At 40.4% G+C, this 25127-nt stretch overlaps 1 protein-coding gene across 1 annotated transcript in view; it reads left to right on the forward strand.

Annotated features, from left to right (window-relative positions):
- The window catches only part of SH2D4B (SH2 domain containing 4B), a 144473-nt gene that overhangs the window by 38615 nt on the left and 80731 nt on the right, over nucleotides 1-25127 (forward strand). Inside the window, exon 4 of the mRNA XM_058187993.1 lies at nucleotides 17898-18045. Coding sequence (XP_058043976.1) covers nucleotides 17898-18045 — 148 coding nt within the window. The remainder of the gene's footprint in view (nucleotides 1-17897; nucleotides 18046-25127) is intronic.

Below are 25127 nucleotides of genomic sequence, written 5' to 3' on the forward strand. Positions count from 1 at the left end.
CACTACTATTACTTGTCTCATAGTTCCCATCACCAATCTCTTTCCACTTATGACTGTATGACTATAACTTGTTGCTGGCAATCCTTATGATTTATATTGATATATTGACCATCAATTGTGTTGTAAATGGGTCCTCATTTTACCTACCTTATAAAGGATGGAAGGCTGAGTCAACCTCGGGCGGGGCTTGAACCTGCAGTAATTGCAGGCTGCTGTGTTCTAATAACAGGCTACTAACAGCCTGAGCTATTACGGCCCCTTATATCTTCAATATTAGTGTAACTTTTGTCCCGCCACCAGGTATCCTGCAGCGACTTGGCTGTGGTGAGTTGGCTGCAGTGAGTTGTCCTTTGATTAAATAGGCCTTTATAGTAGAAAATAGTTGCATGAAGAATTTGTACAGTCAAGAGTAGTTTTGTCACGCAGCTTTCTGACAGCTTGATATATGCATGTGAGAAAGAGAGGTTATTATATATTGGTTGATTTATGGTAAGTGTATGATATGGCATACATGGAGGTAAGGTTGGTTGTTATGAATATTAAGTAAAGCTTACCAAAAATAAATAAATAGAATGCATCACAAATGTTTCACATTCAGGAGCAAGCAAGACAAGGATATATGACATTCCCTTGTTGTTTAACATACTTATGTATAAGGAATGGTTCTTGTGATGTTAGAGGTTGGGAACATGAATATAGATAGCAATAGCAATAGCCCTTAGACTTATATACCACTTCACAGTGATTTACAGCCCTCTCTAAGGGGTTTACAGAGTCAGCCTCTTGCCCCCAACAATCTGGGTCCTTATTTTACCCACCTCGGAAAGCTGGAAGGCTGAGTCAACCTTGAGCCTGGTGAGATTCGATCTGTGATGATCCGCAGAATTAGTCTGCAGTACTGCATTCTAACCGCTGTGCCACTGAGGCTCTAGATGTACATTTTTACGAGGATGATGCCATGTTGTTGACTGGGAATCCAAAGGATTTTCAGCGAATGTTTAGGTTAGATGATGCAAATAAGAACTGGTCCTAAAAAATATTTCAATCATTTGTATGCGGCCCATTTCTCCAGACATTAATAAAATCTCCAGTCCTCAAATTAGCATATATCTATATGTCTACAAGGTCACTGAATAAATGAAAGCATAAAATTATACCTTTCAGGATCGAACCTGACAACCATAATTCCTTAAGCCCATTCTCTAAAGATTTGAGGGAAAAGGTTGATTTTTCCAAAAAGTTGGAGCAGTGATGGAGAAACCCTTAAGCTATCTACCTATTGGAAACTTAGGCCCTTGAAGGAAAAAGAAGCAAATCAATCCAAGCTATACCTAAGGTAAAGAAGCTATCACAAAGGAATGAATCTTAGTAGCATGTTTATTAGCAGTGGAGAAATGGAAGAATAAATTTTAAGTTGCACAGAACTTGAGAAGAAATCCTAGGCTTAGAAAACTTGGAACTCCGTTGCCTTCGACAAAACCTAAGTTTAATTCACAGAATCATCTATTGTAATGTCCTTCCTGTTAAAGACTACTTCAGCTTCAATTGCAATAATACAAGAGCAACCAATAGATTTAAACTTAATGTTAACTGCTTTAATCTAGATTGCAGAAAATATGACTTCTGTAACAGAATCATCAGTGCTTGGAATACTTTACCTGACTCTGTGGTCTCTTCCTATAATCCTAAAAGCTTTAACCAAAAACTTTCTACTATTGACCTCACCCCATTCCTAAGAGGACCATAAGGGGCGTGCATAAGTGCACAAACGTGCCTACCGTTCCTGTCCTATTGGTTTTTCTCCTTTTCTTCTTCCTATATATATGCTTATACCTCCTAATATTTACTCATATATATGTTTATATACTATATAATCTTTTTGTATGATGTTGTGACAAAATAAATAAATAAATAAATAAATAAATAAATAAATAAATAAATAAATAATAAATAAATTTAAAATGGAAACATGAGGTCTGCTATTGAATGGATGCTTGTAGAAAGAAGTCAAAACATTAACCATTGAATAGCAGTGGCCATGTTTCAACTCATGCACCCAATTTGGTCTATAGCAGCCATAAGCATTATTACAAAGATAAAACTGTTTAAGAGTACTGTTATACCAACTGCAAAAGAGAATGACAGTGTTGCAGCCTCAAAAATGTTTAAGGCTGCGGAGACTAATTGTCCCCCACCTGTGTGATAGCATTTGAAGACCTAGTGGCTGATAGCACCTTGTGGTCCAGATGTGTCTTCCAAGTACTTGTGGTCTGTAAAGCCACCTCAAGGTATTTAAATACATTGACTTCTTCCTAGGTCATGCCCTTCTACCCTCCACGAGTATCGAAAACCTCTCTTAGCAAAAATGAGGATTTTCAATTTATTCAAATTGAAGACTGGATTATTTTGTCTACAGTACTTTAACGTTGCTGCAACAGCTTTCTTCAGTCCAATTGAGGTTTCTGAAATAATAGCAGCATCGTCGGCATAAAGGAGTATCGGGATTTTGTGTTGCGCTAAGTTAAGAGGATGCAAGTCTGGGTTGAGAAAGAAGATCAAAAGAATAGAATAGAATAGAATAGAATTTTATTGGCCAAGTGTGATTGGACACACAAGGAATTTGTCTTGGTGCATATGCTCTCAGTGTACATAAAAGAAAAGATACGTTCATCAAGGTACAACATTTACAACACAATTGATAATCAATATATCAATATAAATCATAAGGATTGCCAGCAACAAGTTATAGTCATACAGTCATAAGTGGAAAGAGATTGGTGATGGGAACTATGAAACGATTAATAGTAGTGCAGATTCAGTAATTAGTCTGACAGTGTTGAGGGAATTATTTGTTTAGCAGAGTGATGGCCTTCGGGAAAAAACTGTTCTTGTGTCTAGTTGTTCTGGTGTGCAGTGCTCTATAGCGTCGTTTTGAGGGTAGGAGTTGAAACAGTTTATGTCCAGGATGCGAGGGATCTGCAAATATTTTCACGGCCCTCTTCTTGATTCGTGCAGTATACAGGTCCTCAATGGAAGGCAAGTTGGTAGCAATTATTTTTCTGCAGTTCTAATTATCCTCTGAAGTCTGTGTTTTTCTTGTTGGGTTGCAGAACCGAACCAGACAGTTATAGAGGTGCAAATGACAGACTCAATAATTCCTCTGTAGAATTGGATCAGCAGCTCCTTGGGCAGTTTGAGCTTACTGAGTTGGCGCAGAAAGAACATTCTTTGTTGTCCTTTTTAATGATGTTTTGATGTTAGCTGTCCATTTTAGATCTTGCGATATGATAGAACCTAGAAATTTAAAGGTTTCTACTGTTGATACTGTGTTGTCTAGTATTGTGAGAGGTGGAAGTATGGAAGGGTTTCTCCTAAAGTCTACCACCATTTCTACGGTTTTGAGTGTGTTCAGTTCCAGATTGTTTTGGTTGCACCACAAGGCTAGTCGTTCGACCTCTCGTCTATATACGGATTCGTCATTGTCTCGAATGAGACCGATCACTGTTGTGTCATTTGCGAACTTCAGTAGCTTGACAGATGGATCGTTGGAGATGCAGTCATTGGTATACAGAGAGAAGAGAAGTGGGGAGAGCACACAGCCTTGGGGGGCCCCTGTGCTAATTGTACAGATATTTGATGTGATCTTGCTTAGCTTCACCTGCTGCTTCCTGTTTGTTAGGAAGCTTGTGATCCACTTACAAGTCTGTTCCGGTACCTGTAGCTGGTTTAGCTTAGTTAGAAGAATGTCTGGAATGATGGTATTGAATGCTGAACTAAAGTCTACAAAAAAGACCCTTGCATAGGTCTTTGGAGACTCAAGATGTTGTAGGATGTAGTGCAGAGCCATATTAACAGCATCATCTGTTGATCTATTTGCTCGGTATGCAAATTGCAAGGGGTCTAAGAGCGGATTCGTGATGGTTTTCAGGTAGGAAAGCACTAGCCTTTCAAAGGTTTTCATGACTACAGATGTTAGAGCAACTGGTCTGTAGTCATTCAGTTCCTTGATGGTGGGCTTCTTCGGCACTGGGATGATGGTAGAGCGTTTGAAGCAAGAAGGAACATAGCACATCTCTAGTGATTTATTGAAAATATGGGTGAAGATGGGGGCCAATTGGTCAGCACAGACTTTTAAGCAAGAAGGAGTTATCTTGTCTGGGCCTGGAACTTTTCCTGGCTTTTGTCTGTGAAATAGGTCCTGCACTTCCTTTTCTGTGATCACTAGGGGTTGTGAACCCAATGAAATGGGGTCAGTTGTAGGAGGCTTGGCTGTTGTTGGTGTATCTGAGATGGGGGTAACTCATCAAGGCAACTCATCAAGGCAAAAAACAACATATAAAACTTTCATACAGAATTCATGGAGACAAAGATAATTTGCAAGGGTATAAAAATAAAGAGAGCTATATCAAATGGGGATGTAATTTAGATTTTCCTTTATTCTTTTCTTATTGTCCATCTTCGGTTTCATAGTTATTCTTTATGGTTTTTTATCCCTATAGAGCAGGGGTAGTCAACCTTTTTATACCTACCACCCACTTTTATATCTCTGTTAGTAGTAAAATTTTCTAACCACCCACTGGTTCCACAGTAATGGTGATTTATAAAGTAGGGAAGTAACTTTACTTTATAAAATTTATAAAGCAGAGTTACAGCAGATTAAAGCATATAATAATAATTACTTACCAAATACTTTATGTTGGACTTTTGCTAAATTTGGCAGAATATATCTTTATAAAACAACTTACTGTAGTTAAATAGTATATTTTCAGAAATTTAAATTGTCACGGGGCATTTTATGAAAACCTAATGAAAATGTTTTTAAATAATACTATGAATTTTTTTAAAAAAGTCAATTAAATTAAAAAAAAGGAAAGTGCTTCAGTTTCGGACAAAACCCCTATCGCCCACCATGAAAGCTGGGCGGTAGGGACCAGGTTGACTACCACTGCTATAGAGAATAGTGTCAGAAATACATATTGTATGATGGATGCTATCTGTTTAAGCAAAGGACCCATAGAAACCAAGATTTATGCATGCAGAAACACAAAAGACAACACGCCATGACTACCCTCCCACCTTTTTTAAAAAAGTGAACTATGAGAGGTGCCTTAAAGGTTATTTTTCTAATGTTTCAGGTCTTTCAAATTGTTTACTAAATCAGTGTCATGTGACATCGAAGCAGAAGAGAGAACCAGGTTAAAAATCAACCTCTCTCGATTCACTCAACATGTGTTTTGTTGAGCTACAGTAAGAGCAGAATGTAATAGTTTGCAATCAAGCTGTGCTTTCAAAATCATAAGAGGGTTGCCTCACTCCCCCAATTATTATGCAGTTTTCAACTTTGCTTTAATTAAAACTAGCTCCGTGATTGAGAACCCAAACAAAAAACTTTGGAAAACAAAACCGTTTTCTCCCCAAGGAAGAATTCTCCTGCAGCTCCCTGAGGATTCTCGCAGTAGTTTCTAGCAATATATATTTTTTGCTCGATCAATTTTCCAAAGATAAGGAAAACCACAGAGGCATTTATATGATGTGACAGGTCTCATTATGCTCTGTAGCAGATTGCACCTGTTTTATGGCTGCGAAATGGGCATAACACTCAGTCAGAGAAATGCTCATGTCTTGATAAAGTAAAAAAAAAAGAAAAAAACTGCACTGTCTTTCTAAAGAGTTTTCATTGCTCCCTTAAAAATACATTTTGCAGAAATATACAACCTGGTATTTCTGGTCTCTCCCTTCCCCTCCCTCAATCTCTGACCTGCTTCCCAGATGTTGAGCCATACGTGAACTTAATTGCAAGCCACCTCTTCCAACTTTTGGGCCAGTCCCTGCTGTTCTCTCCTACTCATTTTTTGGGGGAAACGAGGGCAGATCCCAAGTAAGTTGCTCTGAACTCTCAGGAGAAAAGGCAGGTGTAGGAGACGACCAGGCTGATCCCGAAGGAGGAGTCAAATACATCATAAGTCTCGAGTCCCTGCATGTTCACAAGAGATCCTAGTCCAGCCCACCTTGAATTCTTATCTAGAGTCAATTTGCTTTGACGGTTGCTAGTTCAGATTCTTGCCAAGAGCATTAGCGTGCAATAAACCAATATTCCTTTGAACTGCTTGGACTCTTGGTTTCCTGTCCTTGACATCAGGACATACATGCAGTAAGTCTATACATAAATCATTGAAAGAGGAAGAGCACTGAAAGGAGAACAGGCTGTGGAAATTTTACTTGGTTTTTTTACGTTCTCAATAAATTAACAATTTTCTTCTTTACCTACTGTTTTTTTCCTTTTAAAATGCTGGGTTTACTGAGATCTGTTATGGCACTTTTTATTTATTTTTATTTTTATTTATTTATTTTATTTTTATTTTATTTTACTTTTAGGCACAGTCTGGATTAATATCGGTCCCATACCTGTTTAATATGGCACTTGTAGTATAACTATTCTTAAAATCTACATTGATCTTAACTTTATCGTACCATCCAAACTTCAGACTGTAATATTGTAGTTCTAATGTTGTTGTTTTTTTTTAAATTTCTCAGCAAAACTCACATTTAGACTAAGTAGCGGGCTGTAAAACACAATTTTCAGATCAGGCAAATCTAAACCTCCTCTTTCCTTTGCATCTTTATATCTAACCCTTGACTTTTCCCCTTTCCATATAAACCTAGGTATATCTTTCTTCCTTAAATGGTATGTTAGTTATCAGAATAGGTATTGTTTGAAACTATAACATCATCCTGGTAAAACATATTTTTATCATGGAAATTGTCCCCAGCAAATGACAATAGCAATTTCGGCCATCTTAATATGTCCTTCTTAATTTCATCCCATTTGTTAACCTAATTTGGTAATTTGGCTTGGTGAAGTGGTTAAAATGCGGGTGTCGAAACCAGGACGCTGTAAGTTCCGATTCTATCTTACTGTAAGGACCAGTTTCTTCCCTTCCCCTTCCAAGAAAGTACGAACTCTTGAGAACTTTGTATTTCAAAAGGAACCTTTTATTGAAAGGGATGAAAGCGAGTCAAAACTGAAAGCAGGCTCTGAGGTCCCTCAGGTCATGCAGTTCAGGATAAAGGAAATTAGGAACCCCTCCCCACCGTATGATGTAGATTCCGACCAATCCACCAGTGTGAAGATGATATCGTACCAGCCTCCCTGAGAAGCAGATAAGAAGAGCTTCTCAGGGCCATCTTGCAAGCCACACGTTTCCTCTCCCCTCTCATTTCCCAGGAGGCGAGAATTCTCCAGGCACTCCTGGCACCAGGCAACGATTATAAATCAGGTTAAAGTTTATATAAAGAGGACCAGGCAGGAAATAGGATACTTAGGATACACAGGAAAGAGAACTAAATGTGACAAATCCAAATCCCCTCTTCTTCCATGAAGAATGGCAGATACATGGATCTGACACTTACGAATGAAAGTGGATTCAAGATGCTGGACATATCTAATACTTCTTCCTCCTCCTGTTTTCCCCATCTGTGAGGTGGGTTGGGCTAAGAGTGAGTGACTTGCCTAAAATTATCCAGTCAGCTTTCATACCTAAAGGCAGGACTAGAACTCACAAGCTCCTGGTTTCGACACCAGTACCTTAACCGCTACATCAACACTAAGATAAATAGCAAATAAATGCTGTCTTCTCCATAGGTTCTTATGAATGGAGATAGCTTGAGATGGGAAGGTTCTTTTTCTTTTCTTTTCTTTTCTTTTTAGCACATTTCAGTTTTTACATATTTCACTTAAGAGACGTGGTGATGTAGTGGTCAGAATATAATTCTGCAGGCTAATTCTGCTGATTGCCAGTGGTTCAATTCTCACTGGCTCAAGGATGATTCAGCTTTCCATCCTTCCAAGGTGTGTAAAATGAGGACCCAGATGGTTGGGGTCAATATGCTAACTGTGAAAACCCGCTTAGAGAGGGCCAGGAAGCGCGGTGAAGCGGTATATAAGTTCTAAGTGCTATTGCTAAGTGCTAAGATGTCATACTCTTCAGCCACACCACATTTTTTAAAATTTTATTTGCATTTATATCCCGCCCTTCTCCGAAGACTCAGGGTGGCTTACACTATGTTAGCAATAGTCTTCATCCTATTTGTATATTTATATACAAAGTCAACTTATTGCCCCCCCAACAATCTGGGTCCTCATTTTACCCACCTTATAAAGGATGGAAGGCTGAGTCAACCTTGGGCCTGGTGGGACTTGAACTTGCAGTAATTGCAAGCAGCTGTGTTAATAACAGACTGTCTTAGCAGTCTGAGCCACAGAGGCCCCTATTGATTGATTTACAGTGACAGGAGGATAAAATGGTAAACAGGATAAAGTGAGAAGGATAAGATGAAAGCATTGGGAACAATGGACCAGGAACAGATGCTGGCAGAAAGAAAAATCAGTCCAGCTAATATCAAAAACTTAGGATAACTGGATGGTCTTTAATTCACGAGTGAATTTTGTTTTTCTTTGCCTGTTGGGGTCCGACTCTCAGAGTTACCTTTTTAAAAAAGATAGGGATAAAAACACAATCCTAATGCAAAATGGGTTTTCATTTTTTGAGGAGTAGAGCACCATTTCTTCCAGGAGAGACGTATTTTCAATTTTATGCAAAAAGAGAACGAACATATTGTTCATCTATTTTCACCAGCTGAGCTGGGTTGTGCACAGTTTAGATACTTTTCCTCAAATGTATTTTTTTCCTTTCTTACTTTTCTCCTCTAAGCACTTTCTTATATAGGAGAAACTAGGGGGTGCCATTGTCCAGGAAACATTATTATTTAGAGTGAAGGTCAGGTTTTGTTGCTTCTCATGCCCCCAAATTTGAACCAAATTTACTTGGCCCTATTAGTCTAATCTATGATCCTAACAAAGATGGATTTGATTTGATTTACCCTGTCCTATAGGATTTAGAGGGAGCAACTCGAGTTTCAGAGTTTTTTTCTGAAATAACTTCACTCCTTTGTGTGCATTGTTGTAGGTCTTGCTTTTTTGTTTGGACTTTGCTATAATTCTCATAAAAATGATTAAAGAATTGTATTTTTAAACTGAAGAGCACTATGGGTATATTGTTTAACCAACGCAAAAGCATTGCAATCCCAAACCAGGCCACTTTTCTCATTCTTTCCCAGCATTAATATAATAATATAATATAACAACAGAGTTAGAAGGGACCTTGGAGGCCTTCTAGTCCAACCCCCTGCCCAGGCAGGAAACTTAATAAATTTAATTAGGAAGTTTGTAAGCAATATTGAAAGCGCTGATTTCTAAATGATGGGCCAGAACAAATGGTAACTTGGACATTTTATTTATTCATTTTTATATATTTAATTAGAGATTTTTGCCCACTACAATAAAGTGATGAAGTTGCCATGTTAAATGGAAGTAAAAAAGAAAAAATCCACATTCCCATCCAATTTTGGTCACCACAATATAAAAAAGCTGTTGAGACGCTAGAAAGAGTGCAGAGAAGAGCAACAAAGATGATTAGGGGAGTGGAGGCTAAAACATATGAAGAACAGTTGCAGGAATTGGGTAATTCTAGTCTCATGAAAAGAAGGACCAGGGGTGACAGGATAGCAGCGTTCCGATATTTGTGGGGCTGACACAAAGAAGACGGGGGGGGGGGTGTCAACATATTTTCCAAAGCACCTGAGGGCAGGACTAGAAGCAATGGATGGGAACTAATCAAGGAGAAAATCAATCTAGAACTAAGGAGAAATTTCCTGACCATGAACTAGTGAATGGCTTCCCTCCAGAAGTTGTGGAGGCTCTCAAGAGGCGACTGAACAGGCATTTGTCTGAAATGGTATAGGGTCTCCTATTCAAGCAGGGGGCTGGACTAGAAAACCTCCAAGGTCCCTTCCAACTCTTCTTCTATGTTCTAAGAAAGAAATATAAATTGTTTTATGCTTCCACTGCCTTGTTTCAACACTGGAATGTAAGATCAGAACGGTGTGCTTTGAACTGGAAATATTTTGAACCTGAACAGTTTTGCCCAGTCTTAAGGCTGGCTGCATCCCTGTCCCATGTGCTTTTAAGAGTAAAGGAAGGATCCGAATAAAGATGCCCGCAGCTCCTCTCTTGACCAAGAATGATGTCATTCCTGTGCTCTGCAGCTGTCTGCAGGTGGGAGGTTACATTTGCAAGGCAAATTTCTGGGCTGTTCTCCAAGCGCCAGGAAGATCTTCATCCATAATTCTCCAGACTGAGTTTATCTTTCATACCATAGTTGGGTGTCCATTTATAATCCAGGGAAAAAAAGCTTGGAGTATTAAAAAAAAAAACACACAAGAGGAAGAAACCCTTCCTTAAAAATGGGAGCCATGCAGAGATCTATTAATCACAGCAGTCTTTATGCACCAAACTCTCTGGATGTTTTTTTATTTAAAAAAAGCTCCCAGTTCCCAGCTAGTACAAATAGCCATGCTATTTTTTTCAGTGATAGCAACCCCGTTGCAGCTTAAAGAAATGTAAGCCTGATGCCATTTTTCACATGCTTGGCAAAGCCTCTTGATTTCTGGCCAAAGGTAAGCAACCTGCCTTGATTCCCAGTGTTGCATCTCCTTGCGTATGATAAATGTTCGTAATTAGCAAATTGCTACCCTTCCTACCGCTCATGTTTGAAATGTCAATGGAGAAAAAGCATTTTGAAGGTCGTCAGCTCCAGGTTGCTCTGGGCAGGTTATCTTTCTGAAACCCAAGACACCTGTTCTTGTTTATTTACACTTGAAAGAACACTTCGGTACTCTCTCCTCCTTGCTAACAAGAAATGCCAATATTCCTTAACTACTCGTTCCTTTAAAAATAGCTTTGGCCTCTGAACCATCAAGTCACTGGAGCCTGGCTGGTATCGTAAAGGTCATGGAGACCTGCTGGAGAACCTTCTGAAAGATAGTAAATGTTCAGAGACTTCATTCTCCCACTACACATATTTGGCAAAGTGCAATGAAGCAAGCGATCATAAAGAAAATTCATAGATCGAAGTGATTTCCCGTCTCCCGAGAAGCTTCTGAATCTGCATCAGGTCCATTGATTTGCTTCTGGGTAACTGATTAGTAGAGAACTTTATGAAAAAAAATGTGGAGAGTTAAGGTATATTCTTGATATATTTACTTAGCCAAGATAAATAGAAGAGCATATTTGTAGCTCAGGGTTCAACTGTGGATGGTTAACTGTGGATAACCATTTAGATATGAGCCAGCCGTGTGCAGCAGCTGCCAAAAAAGCCAACACAGTTCTGGGCTGCATAAACAGAGGGATAGAAGCAAGATCACGTGAAGTGTTAGTGCCACTTTATAATGCCTTGGTAAGGCCACACTTGGAATATGGCATTCAGTTTTGGTCGCCACAATGTAAAAAAGATGTTGAGACTCTAGAAAGAGTGCAGAGAAGAGCAACAAAGAGGATTAGGGGACTGGAGGCTAAAACATAGGAAGAACAGTTGCAGGAACTGGGTATGTCTAGTTTAATGAAAAGAAGGACTAGGGGAGACATGATAGCAGTGTTCCAATATCTCAGGGGTTGCCACAAAGAAGAGGGAGTCAAGCTATTCTCCAAAGCACCTGAAGGCAGGAAAAGAAGCAATGGGTGGAAACTGATCAAGGAAAGAAGCAACTTAGAACTAAAGAGAAATTTCCTGACAGTTAGAACAATTAATAAGTGGAACAACTTGCCTGCAGAAGTTGTGAATGCTCCAACATTGGAAATTTTTAAGAAAATGTTGGATAGCCATCTGACTGAGATGGTGTAGGGTTTCCTGCCTGGGCAGGGGGTTGGACTAGAAGACCTCCAAGGTCCCTTCCAACTCTGTTGTTATATTATATTATATTAACTGTGGGGTCCTTGGTGCCCTCTGAGCTTGGTAGAGGTTTTTTGTTTTTTTTTGCAGACGTTTCATTACCAGTGTAGGGAACATCATCAGTGCTAATGAGCCTATTCCCAGCATTGATGATGTTCCCTATTTTGATAATGAAACACCTGCAAGAAAATAAACCAAGCTCAGAGAGCATCAAGATAAACAGTCAAGATAAAGATAAACCAAGAAAAGGATTCATTGCTTTATATAGTACACACTTTGTGGCATTTCAATTTCATTCAACGGAACTTCTTTTTAAGTCCATTTAGAGAGATAGGTTTTCTTTAATTTCTTTTTTTGTTAATGGCAGGTTTTTGGGACAATGTTGAATATCAAGATATCTGAGGTTCAGCCATTCTGTTTCTGTTTTGCTTTTTTTCATATACCGTATATACTCGAATATAAGCCGATCCGAGTATAAGCCGAGGTCCCCAATTTTACCCCAAAAACTGGGGTAAACTGGGGACTCGAGTATAAGCCGAGGGTGGGAAATGAGGCACCTACCGGTCGGCGAAACCCTCCCTCCCTCGGCCGAGAAGGCTGGCGGCTCCCCCGCCCCGCCCTCTCACTGCACCGGCAGGGCTTCCCAGCTAAAGCAAAACCCCCCCAAGTCCGCGCCGGCCGGTATAATGTGAAAAAAAGGAAAAAAAAAAAAACTCGAGTATAAGCCGTATATACTCGAGTATAAGCCGAGGGGACGTTTTTCAGCACAAAAAACGTGCTGAAAAACTCGGCTTATACTCGAGTATATACGGTATTTATCGTGCAGGCAAACAAAAACCTTTGGCATATCTAGCATTTATGCTCCTTCATCAGATATGGAAATCTTGGAATTAAACAAAGTGTTTTAAAAGCAAATATTACTCCAAGCCCTTATAAATCATAAGGATTGCCAGCAACAAGTTATAGTCATACAGTCATAAGTGGAAAGAGATTGGTGATGGGAATTATGAGACGATTAATAGTAGTGCAGATTCAGTAAATAGTCTGACAGTGTTGATGGAATTATTTGTTTAGCAGAGGGATGGCCTTCGGGAAAAAACTGTTCTTGTGTCTAGTTGTTCTGATGTGCAGTGCTCTATAGTGTCGTTTTGAGGGTAGGAGTTGAAACAGTTTATGTCCAGGATGCGAGGGATCTGCAAATATTTTCACGGCCCTCTTCTTGATTCGTGCAGTATACAGGTCCTCAATGGAAGGCAGGTTGGTAGCAATTATTTTTTTCTGCAGTTCTAATTATCCTCTGAACTCTGTCTTATCTGTCCTGCCTTTTGCAAAGTATACAAACATTCCATATGAGTAGAGAGAGTCAGTGATGTCTTTGTTTCTTGGTTTCTGAAATCATCATAACTCTACAAATGTAGGATAAACATGTTTCCTTCTGATGCCTAAAGCCTCCAGAGAAAATCAGTATCTGTGGTGTCCCATTCACTCGCATACATGTAACTATGGTTTAGGGGGTTTATTAACATTTCCCTCTGACTCCCTTCAATAAAAACCCAGAACTGCCCCAAATAAATCCAGCCAAAAGCAGACCGATGCAGACTGACGGAACAATGGCCAATGAGGCCACAATGCAGTTGAAAGTTTCCCAAACAAGATAAACCTATCAGGCAAAATTAAATCCACAATACAAGGTGAGAAAAGTCCAGAGTTTTCAAGGCCTGATCCAAGTCGAGGCATGGTGTTAATCCAAAGCAAGGCAGGGACCACAACAACCAGGAAACACAGCTAGGAAATGAGCATGCTCCCAGCATGGCCTCCATCTCTCTGCTGTGCTAAATAGTCAGAGTCTGGTAAAGAAGGGTGAGGTTGCCTCCTTGTGAATAGTCGTGTTGTGACTCCAGCCCCCGAACCTGACCCCATGCCTGAAAGTGACTCCGAAAGTGAGGGGGAAGAGCCGGTAAGGCTTACCTTGGGAGCACCGATTCCTTTGGCTCAGCTCCAGGAGCCAGAACCAGACTAGTCGGAGGATGTAATGAGGCCGTCATCCCCTGATTCCTCCCTTCCCCAGGCTACGCCTTCAGACCCAGCTGACAATAATAATAATCAAGCTTGGCTTGACCCGCGCTTCAGAAGATTAGAGAGGCGGCGTCATCAAAAGGAAGGGTGGGGCAGGATCCTCATCCCACAGGATATATAAGGAGCTTTGGGACTGCTCTCACTCCACGGGAAGCAAAAGTTTAGCTGAACCATTTCAAAAAGAGCTGAAAGTCTTGCTACGTGAGTCATTTATTTGAACTTATTTATTTATTTATTTATTTATTTATTTATTAAATTTGTATACCGCCCTTCTCCCGAAGGACTCAGGGCGGTTCACAGCCAAGTAAAATAGACAATATATAAATACAATTTAAAATACACTTAAAAAACTTATTAAAATTGGCCATAATTAAAATTTAAAACTAAAACCCATTTAAAAACCCATAAATTTAAAAAACTAACCCAGGCCAGCGCAAATAAATAGGTAAGTTTTAAGCTCGCGGCGAAAGGTTCGGAGGTCCGGAAGTTGACGAAGTCCTGGGGGGAGGTCATTCCAGAGGGCGGGAGCCCCCACAGAGAAGGCCCTTCCCCTGGGCGTCGCCAGACGACACTGTCGCGCCGACGGCACCCTGAGGAGTCCCTCTCTGTGAGAGCGCACGGGTCGGTGAGAGGTATTCGGTAGCAGCAGGCGGTCCCGTAAATAGCCCGGCCCTATGCCATGGAGCGCTTTAAAGACGTTCACCAAAACCTTGAAGCGCACCCGGAAAGCCACAGGCAGCCAGTGCAGCCTGCGCAGGATAGGTGTCATTCGGGAGCCCCGAGGGGCTCCCTCTATCACCCGCGCAGCTGCATTCTGGACTAACTGTAGCCTCCGGATGCCCCTCAAGGAGCCCCATGTAGAGAGCATTGCAGTAATCCAGGCGAGGCGTCACCAGGGCGTGAGTGACCGTGCATAGGGCATCCCGGTCTAGAAAGGGGCGCAACTGGCGCACCAGGCGAACCTGGTGGAAAGCTCTCCTGGAGACGGCCGTCAGGTGTTCATCAAAAGACAGCCGTTCATCCAGGAGAACGCCCAAATTGCGCACCCTCTCCATCGGGGCCAAACAATCGCACACGACAGTCAGCCGTGGACTCAGCTGACTGTACCGGGATGCCGGCATCCACAGCCACTCTGTCTTGGAGGATTGAGCTTGAGCCTGTTGCTCCCCATCCAGACCCGTCGGCTTCCAAACACCGGGACAGCACTTGATAGCTTCATTGGGGTGGCCGGTGTGGAAAAGTACAGCTGAGTGTCATCAGCGTACAGCTGGTACCTCACACGAAACCACTGATGATCTCACCCAGCGGCTTCATATAGATGTTGAACAGAAGGCGAGAGGATCGACCCCGCGGCACCCACAAGTGAGGCGCCGCGGGCCGACCTCTGCCCCCGTCAACACCGTCTGCGACGGTCGGAGAGATAGGAGGAGAACCACCGATAAACGGTGCCTCCCACTCCCAATCCCCCCAACCGGCGCAGCAGGATACCATGGTCGATGGTATCAAAAGCCGCTGAGAGGTCTAATAGGACCAGGGCAGAGGAACAACCCCTATCCCTGGCCCTCCAGAGATCATCCACCAACGCGACCAAAGCCGTCTCAGTGCTGTAACCGGGCCGGAAACCGGACTGGAACGGGTCTAGATAGACAGTTTCCTCCAGGTGCAGGGGAAACTGATATGCCACCATACTCTCTACAACCTTCGCCGCGAAGCGAAGGTTGGAGACCGGACGATAATTACCTAAAACAGCCGGGTCCAGGGAAGGCTTCTTGAGGAGGGGCCTCACCACCGCCTCTTTCAAGGCGGCCGGAAAGACTCCCTCCAACAAGGAAGCACTCGTAATCCCCTGGAGCCAGCCTCGTGTCACCTCCCGAGTGGCCAGCACCAGCCAGGAGGGGCACGGGTCCAGTAAACACGTGGTGGCATTCAGCCTACCCAGCAACCTGTCCATGTCCTCGGGAGTCACAGGGCCAAACTCAAACTTTGGCAGGCAGCTGCGATTTCTCTGCCGGGACTGATAAGAGCTGTGAATCCACTGGCTGAAGGCCACCTCGTGGGTCTGAAGTGGGGAAGGAGACAGAACAAGTCAGGCTGACCTTCTCTGCTCCTACCTTTTCTCTGCCCTACGTGTTCTTGGAGGCAGAAGGAAGCTCCCCTTTCTCTTTGCTGTCTGGCTGCAGCTGTGTGCTTTCCCCACCTGGAGCCTCAGGGCTCTCCTGCTACAGCTGTGCTTCAGTCAAATCCCTCTCAGATGGCTTCTTGGAGCCACTGACCAACTGCCCTCAGAACTGGTTCATCCTCCTCCAAGCTGACATCTGGAGAGATATCTGGGAAGCTATATTAGGCCAAAGCTTCCATGCTGCCACCTTCTCATGTGTGGGAAAGTAGGAGGGAGGATTTAGTAGAAGGGTTGTCTTTAGACATAATAGCATTCTTCCTGTCGGTCAAAGTCAGGCCGAACCTGCATCTGGAGAAGGAGTAGTCAGAGTGCTGTCTTGAGATGGGACGAATGGTGATTGGAGCATGAGATTGACTGAGGAGTGAGGGGATGGTTTGGGGGTTTTGATTTACTGAGGGAAAACCCAGACCTCTCCGATTCGGGTTTTTCCAGATGTGCCAGTTTACCTATTCTAGTAAATAGAAGTGTGAAAAAATGCTTGCTTCAGAATTTTTTCTTGGCGGTTTTTCTGGAACGCTGATAATCATGGCCTGGTATGACCATGCTTATTCAATTCAAATTCAGTTCGTTGTCTATAATAATAATAATAATAATAATAATAATAATAATAACAACAACAGAGTTGGAAGGGACCTTGGAGGCCTTCTAGTCCAACCCCCTGCCCAGGCAGGAAACCCTACACTATTTCAGACAAATGGCTATCCAACATTTTCTTAAAAATGTCCAGTGTTGGAGCATCCACAACTTCTGCAGGCAAGTTGTTCCACTTATTGATTGTTTTAACTGTCAGGAAATTTCTCCTTAGTTCTAAGTTGCTTCTCTCCTTGATTAGTTTCCACCCATTGCTTCTTGTTCTACCCTCAGGTGCTTTGGAGAATAGATTCGCTCCCTCTTGTTGGTGGCAGCCCCTGAGATATTGGAAGACTGCTACCATGTCTCCCCTAGTCCTTCGTTTTATTAAACTAGACATTTTTATTTATTTATTTATTTATTTGATTTTTATACCGCCCTTCTCCCGAAGGACTCAGGGCGGTGTACAGGCAAGATAAAACAATACAATATACAGATTAAAATACCATTTAAAAAACTTATTTAAATTAGCCTAAAATTAAAAATTTCCATACTAAAAACCCCGTTTAAAAATTGATAAAAGATAAAATACCCAGTTCCTGCAACCGTTCTTCATGTGTTTTAGCCTCCAGTCCCCTAATCATCTTGGTTGCTCTTCTCTGCACTCTTTCTTTCCTTTCCAATGTCCCAAAATTAAATAGCACAGGTTGACTGGTGGTGGATCACAGCACAATGCTTAGGACTCCTGACAATAAAATTCTTTGAGAACAAAATTGCAGAAAGAAAGAGGAATTGTCAGGATTGCCATCCCATCGCTTCAGCTGTGCGTTGCTTTGCTGGCATCCTGCCATAAGCCGGGGTGGGGGTGGGGGGTGGGAGGAAGAATACTGGGAGAGGGGATGACAGGACCCAGAAGTGCCAAAAAGAGACAATGGCTGAATGATCCAAAGACACAGGCGTGGGAAAGCATGCAAACATTCACCAAAGAGGTGCCAAAAGTAGAACTCTTACCAAAACAACTAATTTAAGCTTCATTGGATAATAGCACAAGGGGGAGGGGGCTGGGAGAAAGGGGGAAATTAGTCAGTTTACACAGAAACTTTCAAATCTGACTTTTCTTACGCTTTAAATACTTGTATACTATTAGTTGAAAGTATACCTTTCGCTACGAATGGCATCGAGGGTCTTTCTTTCCTAAACAACCAAGCTCGGACAGGTCTGACAGGAGTCTTTTTCATTGTGCTTCTGCCACTTTCTCAAATTTCATGCTCTCCTCTTATTTTTAGAGAAGAGAAGAAGAAGAGAGGCAAAGAGGCGAGGAGCAGATTCGAAAGCAGGAGGAACTCAGAGCTCAGGAGCTATACAGGAGTCTCAAGGAGGCCCAGCAATGCAGTAAATGCAGTGAGAAGGAAGACCATGAATGGAAAGAACAGTGTGAGTAAACCTCGAGCGTTGGAGGATTTCAAATGAGGCCAAGATCTTCATGCAGCCTGAACAAATTCTATATCAGGGGTCCCCAACCTTGGCAACTTTAAGCCTGGAGGACTTCAACTCCCAGAATTCCCCAGCCAGTTTTGCTGGGGTATTCTGGGAGTTTTTATTTTTATTTATTTTATTTATTTATTTTGTCACAACAATATATATAACTATCATACAGAAAGGTTATATAGTATATAAAGGTATAGAAGAAAAGAAAAACAATAGGACAGGAACGGTAGGCATGTTTGTGCGCTTATGCACGCCCCTTATGGTCCTCTTAGGAATGGGGTGAGGTCAATAGTAGAAAGTTTTTGGTTAAAGCTTTTAGGATTATGAGAAGAGACCACAGAGTCAGGTAAAGTATTCCAAGCACTGATGATTCTGTTACAGAAGTCATATTTTCTGCAATCTAGATTAAAGCGGTTGACATTAAGTTTAAATCTATTGGTTGCTCTTGTATTATTGCAATTAAAGCTGAAGTAGTCTTTGACAGGAAGGACATTACAATAGATGATTCTATGAGTTAAACTTAGGTCTTGTCAAAGGCGACGGAGTTCCAAGTTTTCCAAGCCCAGGATTTCAAGTCTAGTGGGATAAGGTATTTTGTTGTTTACAGAGGAATGGAGAACTCTTCTTGTAAAATATTTCTGGACACGTTCAATTGTATTGATGTCAGAGATATGGTGAGGGTTCCAAACAGGTGAGCTGTATTCTAGAATTGGTCTAGCAAATGTTTTATATGCTCTGGTTAGTAGTGTAGTGTTTTTGGAAAAGAAGCTACGTAAGATTAGGTTTACAACTCTTAGAGCCTTTTTTGCTATGTATTTGCAGTGGGCTTTGGCACTTAGATCATTTGACATGAAAACTCCAAGGTCTTTAACGGGATGGAGGTCTTTAACGAGTTGAAGTCCTCCAGGCTTAAAATTGCTAAGCTTGGAGACCCCTGTTCTATATGATGTATGGATTGAGTCTTCCTTGAAGGAAAACTCACAGGCCTCAGGACCTTTCTCCACTTTGATGAGTTGAAGTGCTCTTCAACTTGTTTGGTCTCCATCCTTGAGTAGACACAAAATAATGCCAGCATGACCTTTTCTGTACCCATTCTGTCCCTCTTATCTTCAAACTTTTAAGTCCTTTAACTTTTCCCCAAGATAATAAGTGACAGGACTTAACTATTTCCACTGTGTTGGAAAAAGGCAGGAAAGATTATGTTAGCTCTGCTCCGGTTACAAATGACTTCTGAATGAATCCTGAGCTGGGGATAAGAGAAAGGCAGGGGCATGGGGATGGATCTTAAAATCATTTATGAAAACTAAGCAAGAAAAGTAACTATCTGTTTGATAAGCATGAGTAAATGTAATGTGATAGTCCCATATTTTGCAATGGGTGTCAAGTCCCAGATATTTCTACTGGGACGCTGGTATTTTGGTGGGAGGAAGGGGAGGGGAATGGAGTGATCTGTATATTAAGTTTCTGTTTCCCTGCAATGATGTAGTGTGGGAGGGGTTTGGTTAGCATTGCTTTAAATAGCTGGTTTTAAATGAGAAACTTCAGTTCTTGCCTAGATCTCTTGTTATCACAAACCTTCCAATAAAAGCTCCTTTTGGAACAACTGAAGTTTCAAGACTCCTGCTTTCTTGGGAAGATTGGAAAGGCAAGACCTCACAATGAGTCTCTTTAAGCCAGGTGGTTGTTGTGGCGAAAATAGGAGGAGAAAAATATGTTGGCTATGTTAGGAGGATGTAGATCAGGGTTCTGTAAGAGATCGATCAGGGGGTTAATATAGAAGTTAAAAAGGGGGGGCTGGACAGAATACAACCCTGCCGTACCCCTTTTTGAACCCTTACTGGGCCGGTTAAAATCCCTTGAGGATTACACCTCGCTTTCAAGGTGGAATTGGCATACAATTTTTGTATGAGGAAAAGGAGGCATTTCTCGATCGTAGTGCATTTTAATTTCTCCCCTAAGGTGTTCCTGGATATCGAATCAGAAGCCTGCTTAGAATCAAGGAAGGCCACATAGAGAGAGGATTTTTTTTTTTGCACGTATATTTTTGCACCAGATGGTGAAGTATCAGGATATGATCCACCGTAGATCCTCCTTCTCTAAAACCGGCTTGTTCATCTTTGATTATCCTCCCTGAAATTAGCCAAATTATAGTTTAGGTGTTTGGCATACAATTTACTAATAACACTCAGAAGACTAATGGGTCTATAATTGCCTGGATCATTTCTATTACCCTTTTTATAAATTGGTATAATAATTGCTAATCCCCAATCTCTTGGCATAGGGTCGTTTTATCTATAAATGTAAACAGAGATGCTAAAAGAAGGGCCCACCAACTGGTGTTCCTTTTGATTATTTCTGGAAGGACATTATCAGCACCAGGTGTCTTATTAGCCTTAAGGGCTCTGCTCAATCGGGCTATCTCTTCTGGTGTAACAGGGGGCCAGTAAGCAGTTTGGTCCAAACTAATTTGGCTCTCCTTAGTTACATAGTTGGAGTCTGTATATAACTCTCTAAAATATTCTTGCCAGGCCTGAGTCGGTACCTGATTAGTTGGTTGGTAGGCGAGATTTCCCCAATCCTCTGGTGATGTACCAAAAAAGGGATGTATTTTTTGTCCTGACTGATGTAATTAATCTCTGCCAAGACTCCTTCAAAGCCGCACTCTTCTTTTCTTTTAGGAGGGTCTTATATTGTACCTTCAACTGTTTTAAGAAGTGAGTGTGATCCTCAGAAGGGTCATTTTTACTTTTTCTGTATTCCTTATTATATATCCTTTTTAATTGCACGCAATCTCTTTCAAACCATTTTTTGTTCGTTAAAACCGGCTTTTTGGAGTGAGCTAGTATTCTATTAGTGAGAACTGATTTCAAATTTGAAATTAAAGTTTCAAACTATTCTAAGTATGATCCTTCAAACTTATTTCTTAGGAGAGATGTATGTAATTCTATGATTTCTGGAACTAACATCCATTTAGTAACTTCCTTTGCATTTTCCTTGGTCCATTTAATTTTTGCCTGGGTATTTTGGCTCTCTAACCTTGTAAGGTAGATTGAGCCAGCCCTTAGTAATTTCTGTTGTAATGTAAGAGTAAGGATAAGTCAATCGTGATTGCTTTCCAGATGTGAGTCTACCTCCATCTTCTGCAAGAACTTCAGGTGGTCGTATGATATTATCCAGTAATCAAGTATAGATTTTCTTCCTGCTCCCCGATAAGTATAGTTTGCTGGGTAATAATAATAATAATAATAATAATAATAATAATAATAATAATAATAATAATAATAATAATAATAATAATAATAATAATAATAATAATAATAATACAAATAACCAATAATACAAATACAATAATACAAATAATATTCTCTGTGGGGGCTCCCACCCTCTGGAATGAACTTCCCCCAGGACTTAATCAACTACCTGACCTTCGGACCTTCTGCCGCGAGTTGAAGACTTATCTATTTATTCGCGCAGGACTGGCATAGAAATTTTAGTAGTTTTTAATATTTTGATATAAATTTTATGGGGTTTTTTATGGTTTAAATGGTTTTAATTTTGGCCTATATTTAATAAGTTTTTTAATTATTGTTTTATTGTGTATATACTTGTTGTTTTATTTTGGCTGTGAACTGCCCTGAGTCCTTCGGGAGAAGGGCGGTATAAAAAATCTAATAAATAATAATAATAATAATAATAATAATAATAATAATAATAATAATAATAATAATAATAAATACAAATAACCAATAATACAAATACAATAATACAAATAATACAAATAACCAATAATAAAATAATACAAATAACCATTTGTCTGAAATGGTGTAGGGTTTCCTGCCTGGGCAGGGGGTTGGACTATAAGACCTCCAAGGTTCCTTCCAACTCTGTTGTTGTTGTTGTTGTTGTTATTATTATTATTATTATTAATAATAATAATAATAATAATAGTAATAATAATAATAGTCACCCTAAGTGGAACTGTTCAGGATCGAAAGGTCCAAGGGCCTCTGTGGCTCAGACTGGTAAGACAGTCTATTATTAACAGCAGCTGCTTGCAATTACTGCAGGTTCTAGTCCCACCAGGCCCAAGGTTGACTCAGCCTTCCATCCTTTATAAGGTAGGTAAAATGAGGACCCAGATTGTTGGGGGCAATAAGTTGACTTTGTATATAATATACAAATGGATGAAGACTATTGCTTGACATAGTGTAAGCCGCCCTGAGTCTTCAGAGAAGGGCGGGATATAAATGCAAAAAAAAAAAAAAAAAAGCATACAGTCATCTGTCTTACATACAGACCTGCCCGATTTGCCTTCAAGTCTTTAAATTGTCTGGAATGCAGGTGTCCTCCTGGTACATTCTCATCATAATGGATCTTAAATTGATTAAATAATGCTTGATCGTTTGGGCCCATCCTAACGTTTAAGTCCCTCTCCCAATAATTATTGCTGCTGTAAGGTATTTATCTAAACAGCCCAGGATAAAATCTCCTATGCCATCCCAAATCTTGTTGATCAAATTATTCTTATTGAGTGGGGGAATGTAGATATTAAAAAGCAAAATCTCCACCTGTTTAAATAAGAGTAAGGTAGTCACAACCCATGACTGCAAAGGTGGCAGCGATACACATTTAAATTGCAAGGATATATTCACTAATGTCACTATACCCGCTTTAGCTCTTCCACCCACTTTCCTTGGGACAGGTGGGATAGAGTTAACCCAATAACCATCTAACTGTATCTCTGCGGAGACCCAGGTTTCCTATAAGAAGAGAATGTCAAATTGTGACACATAGTAAAAAAAAAAGTTGGTCTTTTGATGGAACAGTCCAACCTGCTATATTCCAAGTTATATTCCATGGCTTAGGACCGGGCTATCTATGGGACCGCCTACTGCCGGCTTCTATCTCCCATCGTCCAGTACGCTCCCACAGAGAGGGACTCCTCAGGGTGCCGTCAGCCAAACAGTGTTGACTGGCGGCCCCCGGGGGGGGGCTTCTCTGTGGGGGGTCCGGCCCTGTGGAACGAACTTCCCCTCGGACTTCGACAATTACCTGACCTTAGGACCTTTCGCCGCGAACTTAAAACTTATTTATTTCGTATGGCTGGACTAGCCTGATTTTTATTTTTATTGGATGGGTTTTTAAAATTTTGTGATTTTACGGGGGAGTACGTTTTTTAACATTTTGGGCATTTAAATTAGTTTTTTAAGGGATGTTTTTAATTATTGTGTGTATTTATATTTTATCTGCCTGTTCCCCGCCCTGAGTCCTTCGGGAGAAGGGCGGTATACAAATTAAAATATTATTATTATTATTATTATGATGATGATGGAGAGGGGATCCTCTTTTGCAGCTCATCAGGAAATTGATTCATATAAAGGGAAGTTGTATGGTTGTTGCAATGGCTTGAGGTGTCATCACGCATGAAATTGGCCTTCTCTAAAAGGAGGGGTGCCCCATCTAAATTCTGTGTCGACTCCTGGTAAAATTGTTCAGGGTAAGAGGATTTAGCACCAGCTAATAAGGCTTGCCATGCCGATGCCTCTTCTCTAGGTGTAGAGCAGGGGGTTATTCAGTTGTGTGCCATTCAGCTTTAAGCTGATGACACTAACATGGGTCCTCTCTCAATTTCTTTCTTTTTTTTTATTCAAAAAGTTTTACAAAAAAAAATCCCCCCCCTTTCCCCCCAAGCCCCCTCCCTTCACTAATCCCCTCCCCCCTCCCCCCTGACTTCCCGGAAGAAGCACAAGGTATAGTTAAAAATAAAACAAATATATGCTAAGAAAATTTTCCCCCAAAACTATTATAGCAATTTTCCCTCTCTAGCTCTGACTTCCTCCTAACATAACCAAAATCCTTCAAAAAAAAAGAATAAAAAAATTAACAATTAACAGTAATAAAATATATAAATCAATAGAACAAATTAATCTAAAGTATTTAAATCCAGCTAAAGCATAAAAATCCAATCCAATTCAGAGAATATCTCCCTTATAGCTTCTATAACCATATAATTTTTTCCCCAGGTCTTTCTTACATAAGATCTTTCAAGAATATTCTATTTAAAATTCAGTACAACACATTATAAAATTTCAATACAGAAAATTACAATATCTATTCAACTTTAGTCCTTCCTCGTCAAAATCCAGTATAAATCCAAATACCTAGTCTTTTATGATAGATATAAAACGTATAATCAACCCATTTCTTCCAGATCTTCCTCACATATTGTCTTTCAGGGACACTAATATTTTTGTCTGTTAATATTTCAAAACAACCTTGTTTCAAGGATAATACTTTTGTCTCTTGCCATTTTTTTTGATGTATTAATCTCTGTCTTTCCTTCATTACTCCTTTTGAAAAGTCAGTCACAATATTTCCTAATAGTTTCTTATGTCCAAGAATCCACAAATTACTGCGGTATATTCCATCAGTCCAAAAAGAGAACTCTTGAAAAGCATTAACCCTGTGAGTTTTTTCGGTTCGGGAGACAGCCTCCTGTAGCACAAATTCAGACATTTCATTCAAACTATTTAAAGGAAACTTCTTTACATCAACTTGTTTATTCACGATCATATTTATCCACTTTTGTTTGTATCTCCTCCATTCCATTTTCCAAGTCCTGATCACACTGGTTAATTTCCTCCAAGCTCTCATCCAAAACATCCCCATTTTTTATCAATTCGTATTTTTGAATAATTAAATACATTCTTTCTGTGTAATCCTGTATAAAGTCACGAATCCATTCTTCTGAAAGAACCTTCATGGCAAAGTTCTTGCTGAAAATCCCCTTATGAAATACTTAAACAACGTAATATAATCCAACAATCCACAATCCAACATAATAAGATAAAATTTCCATTCAGTTTCGATTTCGCAGCAAGGCTCCTTTCCTTTCCCTTTCCTTTATCGCTCTACCTTCAGTTGCTTTCAAATGCCATTTTAAACAGTTAAAGGAAGGGAAAAAAATTTCTCTTTTTAAAGAAGGTGGAAGTCAGGAAATCAAAAATACTTACAAACCAATAATTGTT

This window comes from Ahaetulla prasina, chromosome 6 (genome assembly GCF_028640845.1).
Source record: "Ahaetulla prasina isolate Xishuangbanna chromosome 6, ASM2864084v1, whole genome shotgun sequence".
In the NCBI taxonomy this organism is placed as follows: Eukaryota; Metazoa; Chordata; class Lepidosauria; order Squamata; family Colubridae; genus Ahaetulla; species Ahaetulla prasina.